At 42.1% G+C, this 9,085-nt stretch overlaps 1 protein-coding gene across 13 annotated transcripts in view; it reads right to left on the bottom strand.

The window, feature by feature from the left end:
* Nucleotides 1–6,416: 6,416 nt before the first annotated feature.
* anks1b (ankyrin repeat and sterile alpha motif domain containing 1B) overlaps nucleotides 6,417–9,085 on the bottom strand; it is a 165,011-nt gene continuing 162,342 nt past the window's right edge. For 10 of the 13 annotated variants that reach the window (XM_084111782.1, XM_084111787.1, XM_084111788.1 and 7 more), the window contains 2 exons: nucleotides 8,972–9,063; nucleotides 6,417–7,765 (listed from right to left, as the gene is read on the bottom strand). In XM_084111782.1, the coding sequence (XP_083967908.1) occupies nucleotides 7,717–7,765; nucleotides 8,972–9,063 (141 nt within the window). In that variant the 3' untranslated portion in view covers nucleotides 6,417–7,716. Of the gene's footprint in view, nucleotides 7,766–8,016; nucleotides 9,064–9,085 lie in introns of those variants that run through there. The other 3 variants (XM_084111789.1, XM_084111792.1, XM_084111786.1) reach the window with 2 other exon arrangements.

The raw sequence follows: 9,085 nt of genomic DNA, 5'->3' as shown, positions 1-9,085 counted from the left end.
TGAAAGAGACCTACTACAATGCATAGGAATTGGGATATAAGGAACAAGGATCAGAAGCAATAATTCCTAGCCTACACCACTAAAAAGCCTCTCCACTCGACCGTGTCCCATATATCTCTACCATCGTACATTTTGGACATCACACCTTATTGAAATGACCAGTACAGACTGCAGATTTCAATAAGGTGTCCAAAATGCATGATGGTAGAGATATATGGGACATGGTTGAGTGGAGAGGCTTTTTAGTGGTGTGGGCTAGGAATTACTTATATATATTCTTTTTCTCTTTCTCCTCCAAATGAGGGGACTGCGCCAAGTATTAATACTTAGTAAATCCTTTTTTAATTTTTTTTTTTTTTTTATTTTGGGGGGGGGGGGCAAATAAATATACATTTCCACTATACTATTGTTCATTGATGGTGGTTTGTGCATGCAAACCAACACATTTACTCCACATACTTCATTACAACTAACACTACTCCAACTACCATCTGATCAGATGCACTGACGCATGTTCCATCTGGCTGCTCGTACACTGCTCTGCAGCTTGACGTGACACTTTAGCGTTGATCTTCATGGGAATTCAAGCAGCTGTCTCTGAGGTCATGCTTGTTCCTCTGCATCACACATCTCTCGCTAAGCTTCTAATCCAATTCATTTGGTGTGCCTCATGTGTTGGCCTATCAAACAACATTGGAACTTCTATGTGTTCATAACACACCATTTGCTATATGAACTAAGAAACATTTTTAAAAGCATTGATGCTTCATAATCACACCACTTTATTTTGGCATTAGACTTTTTTTACTTTTGTTATTTTGTTTTCATTCCTTCTATGTAAAGCACTTTGAAAAACCATTGTGTATGAAATGCACTATAGAAATACACTTGCCTTACCTGACCACACTATACACCCATTTGCTCATGTAACAGTCAACACATTCATTTCATTCCCCTTTCGTGATGGAAACATCAGGCAGGCCCTAGATCAGCATGGATGACCTTCCTGCTGCTACCCTTTACCACATGTACTGAATGATGGAGGCTTGTTCAAATCACACAGCTACATTCTCACTCATTGCATGAAAAAGGGTGCCCGATCAGGTTCCTGGACGGTCCTCAAACAACCGACTAATATCATTTGTCAAAAAAAGTCAATCATTACAGAGAGGTGTTTCATTAAGGTTACTTAACTGCAGGAAGGTACATCTTAATGTACAGCTTTTCCTCTCATTACATTCTCACCTCATATGTTCTGCTAAAATGCTGCTGGAGGTCAAGTGAAAAAACACACACAAAGTTTCTCAAACCATTACATAACCCATTACATAACGCATCATAGCATCCCACAGCCCACCCGATGCAACACCTTCTACCGAGTCGACTTTTTTTGGCCCTCTACATGTGTAACAACTGATGTTTGGAATAGGGCAGGTGATGTTCTCTCCTCTTCTATTCCCAGGATATATTGATTATTCAAGCTCACAGATCATTTTGATTCTGTTTCTCAACTACACGCATTGTAAACCATTTTTTTAAAGCAGGCTTTTTGGCCTGATCACTACCACATGTGCGTGCCCGCACAAAATCTACACTTTACTTTACTGCACTGATTGCCCATAAAAGTCTGTGGAGTGGATTTAAATAATATGATCAGATGCATCTACACCAGTGACATCCAATCCTGCTCCTGGAGGGCCACTGTCCCACAGAGTTCAGCTTCAGCTTCAGCTTCAGCTTCAGCTCCAATTCAACACACCTGAACCAGCCAATCAAGGTCTTTCTAGGCAGACTACAAACTTCCAGGCAGGTGAGGTGAGTTGAGTTGAGGTAAGCTGGAGCTAAACTCTGCAGGACAGTGGCCCATCAGAAGCAAGATTTGACACCCCTGCTCTACAGTTTTATTGATAACCAATATTACCTGACATTCAACACTCTCACATACCCATTAAGTAAGTAAGTAAGTAACTAACTCACTCACTCACTCACCACCAAGTTGCACCAAAAAAATACCTAGTGCAAATTCTCAACCACAGGATTCCTGCTCATTATATCCTTCAAACATGGTCATGTTACACATTTTACACAATACAACTTCAAAGGTTTTTTTTTCAACAGACGTGCCACTCAACTCAAACCCTTTTAACCATTTCATTTCAAAAGCACAAGATCAGTACCTGCCATTGTCAATGGACATGCAGTGTCTACAAGGCTTTGCTTGCTCTGACCCCCTGCCTCCGCTCCCCGAACCTTGGCCTGAGAACGGTTCCTGTCAGCCGCTCTCAGTGTCAGTGGCTACTTTATTGCTCGCTCTCGTCAGGTCAGGTGGAGCGGGGCCAAGCGGAGAGAGAACAGATGCCAAAGCCGTGCCTGCTGAGCTTTGGACGCGATCCTGAAGCTGTGCGAGCGAACGTCATTTGCGGAAGAAATACGTGTTGCCTTTGTTGTTAAAGGAATGCTTCAAACTTTTCATAGATTACGCATCCGCGAGAAAGCTTTACGGCGGGCCTGGCCAACTAAATCAAACTCAAAAGCCTGTAGCTTTCTAACAATCCTGATGACCTTGATTAGCTTGTTCAGGCATGTTTATTACAGTTGGAGCTTAGCTCTGCAGGAAAGTGGATTATGAGGGCCACAGTTGCCCTGCACTATATTCAAAGTCTTCATAAACCATGATAGTTTCATAGTTAATGATAGTTACGATAGAACACAACCAAATTACCATTTATTCAATGGAAACCTTGCTGTCCACACGCGGCGTTCGTCATCCTGCCGCATGGTTCTGCGCTTGTTCGCGTAAGTGTGTTACTAAAGGCCTTTTGGCACTGCAGGCTGTCACCCTGAGCTGCCTTTGGCCTTTGACGCCCAAATGTGTCGAGTCAGGAGTGCAATGCGGTCTGACGGATAAAGGACTCGACCTAAATATAATATGCCACTGAGGAACGCGTTTCCTTCTTTCCTTCTAGATCGCTCCTTCGGCTAAAAGTCTGCCCCCTCTTGATTCACATCTGGCCTCGTTGACAGATGAATGCAGCTCTTCGGCAGCTGTCGTTTCTCTCTCTCGCCTCTCCCGTCGTGGATCGCAGAGGAGGTGAAGACCCAAATGGGCTCGTGGCCAGTGTTGCCATGGCAGCTGGCTTTAGGATGCTGGGCATCCTCCCAAAATTGCCCTTTCGTCTCACCTCCGGCAGGGTTGCCCGATGACTTTGACCCCACAAAAATAACAGTTGTTATTGCATCTGAACTTTCGGCACACGTCAGTGTTTTCAAAGGTGATGACGGAGTTAATGACGGGTCGACGGAATGGTGAGATATCAAAATATAGGAAACCGACAATTACGCCGACAACTTCCACTGCTTCTAGATGCCGACGGTGTTTGAAAGCATTGGTTATTTCTGAAAATGTTTGACCGCATGGGAGCCTCTTAGGCAAATATTATAATTCCAAATTCATTTACTCACATTTGACCTTTTCGGAGCTTTAAACGGGTCAGTTTCTTTTAGAAACTGAGCAAAGTTCACGTGAAAAATTGGTCACGTGAAAGCTGTCTTGCGGATACAAGAGTGCGCCACGGTAGCCAGCCGAAACCAGGACTACCTGCAGGCAGGGGCATCGCTAGACCATCGCTTTTTTACTAGAGCAAAAGCCCCTCGCTGTGCGGTGCTCTTCCTTCACTTTTCACCTCTTCTATCCTCGTTGTTACAGCATAACAGAGTGTTTTATTAAGAAGATACATTCATATGAGACAAATCTCAGACTGACTGACACAACTTCATCATAGCGTTTTATGGGATGACTAGTTCACTTCTTACCTTACAATTCTTTGCGCAGTAGCGTACCTGTGTGATGAAGTCAACGTGAAATCAAACAAATCAAATTTAAATCATGTTATCAATTTTACTTTCTTTACACACATTCCTGGTAGTTTTGTGAATGATTCATTGCTGATGCTGCAGGGAAAAAATAAAAGACATGCAGGCATATTTTAATGCCGCTGACTACACAATTAGGACAACAACTGCGATCTTTATATAGCAACTTTAGTTAGAAACTTACATAAACACAGATAGGCCTACTTTTGTTGATTTGATGTTTGAGCTATTTCTGCATTCACGCCATTCATTGTCGTAAATAAAGCTGCGTGTGCTTTCGAATCGCTCTCGCGGTACTTTGATGTCTTTCACCGATTGGTCTGCGCGCTTCAAGTCGAACACACCGGTTTCTTTGTTCTGCTGAACGCAAAGAAAGATATTTTAAAGAATGTGGGTAACCATTAAGTCAACGATGCCCCGCAACAGTTTGGTTATAAGCATTCTTCAATATATCTTCTTTTGTGTTCAACAGAAGAAAGAAACTCATACAGGTCTGGAACAACTTGAGGATGAGTAAACGATGACAGAATTTTCATTTTGGGTGAACTATCCCTTTAAATCTGCAGTGGTCAGGTGGTACAGCGGCCAGATGGTACGAGTTGTAGCTCTCAGAAAATGACTAGTTTACATGTTGTAATTACAAGTTCTACAAAGAACTTGTTCACAGTTCAGAATCGTTACGGCAATTACGACATGGCGCGAATGCACCTTTTGACTAATTTAATGTTGACGATGAACAAAACTAATGTTGACCGCACACCTGATTTTACATGCAAACAGAACACGTGCATGCTAAGAGCCAATTAGAAATCCCAGTGGGAACCCACGTCGTCTTCACTGATTATCCACTTCAACGTTAAGTGAAATGGGTTGCAAATGTTGATTCATGTTTCACTTTTGCTAAATGCTGTCTGTTGGCAAGCAGTCCTTCGTCACAGGACGTAACTAAAGTATGTTATTGAAGCACTTAAAATGCTCATTAGCACACAAATAATAGCCTATTTTAGGAAATACGTTTTGGGTTAGGTATACATATCAGAGTTGTAGCCACATAAGATTAGTTGTCGATATAGCTTTACTTTGGTTTACTTCTTAATCTTCAATATTTGCTTACATTAGGCAAGCGCAGTTTGTTCTTATCGTCAGAGCGGATCGATGCTAGGTGAGGGTTGTTTTTGCTCCCTGCAGTTTGATTTTGTGTGTTCCTAAAGCTCTGGCCCAGTTCTCACATATTCTGGGCTGTGGCATCTCTCTTTGTTCTTTTTATATCAACATGACTGAACTAGTTGAACGATCATAAAGCCTACTTTATTTTGATATCGCTGCAGAAATCTATCTGGCACATTCTGTAAGTGTTAATTAATTGATCTGTAAGATAATTACATAAATGGTTATCCCCTGACGCTTAATTTAGTCAAAGGCTTCGGGATACGCACCATCTGGGACGCGAGACTACAGTTATCCCATTATCTCTCTCATTCTATCTTTGTTGTGAGAACTGAAATGGAGAGTTAAGGATATTTGACAAAAGCTGATGTCGGTCGGATCGTCTCACCTCACGGACGTGTATCTCTCTGATGCAGTAAACGCTTTACAGATTGGGGAATAAAACGCGCTGCAGGTGAAATCCAGGCTATAAATGTCTGTTAGATGTACATCTCACAGAAAAGCTTTGTGAACTTCTCTACTGTTTTATTTAAAAGTATATACAAACTATAAAGTAAAACAACCAAGTAATCTATCAACGTAACAATCGTTTTTTTCAGTCTCTGTGATTTGAGTAGTAGGCAACAACTGTCCGCCCTTTAGGTGTTGCTGTGTTTCCTCCAGATCTGTTACTGCAACGTAACCGAGTTGTGTTAAACGGACTGTGTGGAGAAAGATACGAGCTCCATGGAAACAGAGTGCTCAAGAAGTGAACCGTATGTCACCCAGCCTGAGGGAGATATAATCCAGAAACTCACACTCAAGTCCTTATCAGAGCACATCTTTTAACACGCTCCCTGTCTTTACTGAATTGTAATTTGTGGCAGCTCCCCAGAGGCCACTGATAAGTACATTCACAAATAAATAATACAAACAATCATTAGATACAGGCCTAGAAAGAAAAAGTGACGGAACAACAGGTACTGTAGATAGAACGACCGGCCGATGGATGGATGGATGGAGATGGAATATTGATGGGTGGGTGGTACATTGATAGAGACAACAAGAGATAGAACAATTCAACAGTAAGTTACGCAAGTAGGTAAGACAATGATGCAGGGATGACTTCAAAACCCGGCAGACTAATTCACCACTTTTTCAATGGCCTTTTAAAATGGGGTTGTGTTGTACAACATACATTTCACACACCCCAAACTTTTCTAATAAGACAGTTTGGAGTGTGAGAAAAACCCCAATATACAAGGCCATTGAAAAATCTCCAGTGGTAAATTAGTCTACCGGGTTTTGAAGTCATCCCTGCATGTACCACTCTATAGATGGACAAATAAAATAAAAAACAAGAAAGAAAGAAAGGAAGGAACACAGGCCACAGAAAGGACAATGGTTCTACAATCCGGATTTATTCCGTGTGCTTTGCAAGAATATAAATAAAGACCAAACTTACAAAATCTGTGTGCTGGAAGCCCAAGCCTATCTACACATGTTAGTCCGCATTGATGTCACAAATCCACGGTTGCTCATACCTTGTTATAATGGGTTGAACTTTGACCTGCCTGCCAAATTTTGTACCTTGTTTCCCAATGTAATTTATTGGATTTTTTTTTTTTTTATTCTGTCATTCTTTATACATTTTTTTGGTTTGTTTTTTTTAATAACATATATGAACAATGAGTCAACAAAATATTTATTTACAGAACTGTGGCAAAATTCTACAGTGACAATGAGTGAAAATAAGATCTGTTTTTTATATTTTCATCTGAAACACAAGTGGAGCCATCCGCACATTCGGTTCCTCTGTAGTACTACAAGATTTTGTTTTTTTCGGATGGCTGCGTATTCAAGCTTGATGCGTCATATAAAAATAATGTAACGTTAAGACAACATCAGACAAGAATTGCACAATAAGAATAATTAATTATAATAATTGTAAATATTACAGTAATGGTAATATAGTTCTCTATTAAACAGTATATATCAATAATAATCTGCATGGCGCCGCCAATGAAGTTAACAACCATTCTGTAGTGATTTTGGCACGAGACGCATCCATTTCATGGTTGTCCAGTGCAATGAGTTCATTCACATTGTGCATAATCATTTTTTTTTTTTTAGATTATTAACCACAAACAAACAAAATAAAGAGAGAGTGAGAGAGAGAGAGAGAAAGAAAGAAATAAACAAAGAAAACAGAAAAGAAAAATACAGCAATTCATGTAAAAGTCCGTTTTCATCCCAGTCCAGACATGCCATGGTATTTTGGACTAGATATTTAGTGAAAAGTCAATGTAGTGTGTCCGAGTTGCCGTAGCGAGACCGTCTCCGCGGTTCTCGCCTTTCCCCGATCCGTCTCTCGCGCGACAAAGTTCCGTGACGGCCGCTGTCCTTAAGAACGCAACTCGAATCGCTGCCTCTTGAAAAGTGTACATTCAATTCCCAAGTCTCCTCCAATTGTTTTTATGCAGTGAGTGTGTATGAGTGCGCGTGCATGCGAGTGTTTCGTTAAAAGGCCACGGGTCCACGTCGGCAGTCCTTGTACGCGCCAAGTCCCAGTTGAAAAAGTCCTCGTGCGAATCCTTACACATGCGTTACGAGAGGCTCCGGTGACGCTTTTAGGTTCCGTATTTGCGGTCCTTATTTGCAATGCATGTGAGACTGAGGGTCCATGTTAGGGGCAGGCTACATTCTCTGAATTCCACTGTAATAGACATGGGCGTCCGCCATTGCCCTGTGAATGAAATCACATCACTTATCCAAAGTGTCCATCAAAAAAAAGCCCCCCCTTCTCCAGTTCACATGGACTGCATGCTTTCCATCAACTACACTGCATGTCTCAGGACTGGCTCGGTTTTCTCGGGTTTTCATTCATAGGCAACACCAAAAAAAGGGAAAGAAAGAAAACACAACAGGAAAAAAATTTTTTGGAAAGGAAGGAAAACGCGCGGTTTGAGAGACATTTTTTTTTTTTTTTTTTTTTTTGCGGATGTCTCGTCGTAAAATAAGCCTCCTTTAAATGCTATCTGACAAACTTCTGCGTCCACAAATTACCTTTACGTTTTGAATTACTGAAACAAGCTCGTAACTCTTGTGCTGTTTAAGAAAAAAAAGAAAAAATCTCCCCTAAAATAAGGGAATTTAAATTACAGTTATTTTTTTTTTCTCTCCGACAAGCGCTGGTACTAAAAATGAAAACTTCGCTACGAGACGAAACAAACAACTCAAGCAAAATGTCCTTTGGGTGAAGTCCAATCTCCGCTTCTATGCCAGCTGTTTTGAATGCCCCACCTCACAAAAATCCGTTTCCCGCCCTTGTTTCTGCGCTCTCGCTAACCCTATGCTGTCTGGTCAGAGAGAAAGAAAGAAAGAAAGAAAGAAAGAAAGCAAATTCCGACTCTAAAAACAACATTTGTGTTTATAAGGCTTGTAGCAGCATTACGGTTTAAGTTGTCATTCAAGCAGTCGAGGGGGAAGTGGGGAAAGGCTGAAGAGGCGCTTCCCGGAGAAGCCGAGGAAAGAATAGCGAGGAACGGAGGGAAGGAGAAATAAAAAGAGAGGAGATGGGGGAAAAATTGAATGAAAAACAACCGCTTGCAACACTTTTTTGTGTGTTTTGGAGGAGGATCGGCAGCGTGGCGGCCTGAAGGCTGACCTTCCCTTATCGTGCTGCGGCCAGAGAGGTGAGGGGGGCGAGAGAGATCAAGAGATAGAGAGAGAGAACGGGGCAATAGATCGAAGGAGAGAATAGACAGCGGCAGCGTCATCATGCAGAAGCCACGGTAAACGGGCGGGCTTGGCCGGGCGGAGAGACGCGGGCTTGTCACAGGTCACTGGGCCCGTGGCTCCGTGGGGGGCCTCTAGAGGGCGCTCTCTGTAAGGCACACACACAGGAGTGGACAGTATTTTGGGTGTATATTAGAAAATAGTGGTCTCATACTTGGTGTTGGCTCCTCTTTTGGCTTCCTGTCCTGGCTCGACTATCCATGGGACGTTTGCGTGGCCCTTTTGATCCATTGAGGGCTGCTCCATCTGAGGTGCACACAGGAGAAAG

The sequence above is a fragment of the Abramis brama genome, assembly GCF_963993115.1.
Source record: "Abramis brama genome assembly, chromosome: 4".
Taxonomy (NCBI): Eukaryota; Metazoa; Chordata; class Actinopteri; order Cypriniformes; family Leuciscidae; genus Abramis; species Abramis brama.
The sequence above is the reverse complement of the archived record's forward strand: the minus strand, read 5'-3'. Positions and strand labels throughout refer to the sequence as shown.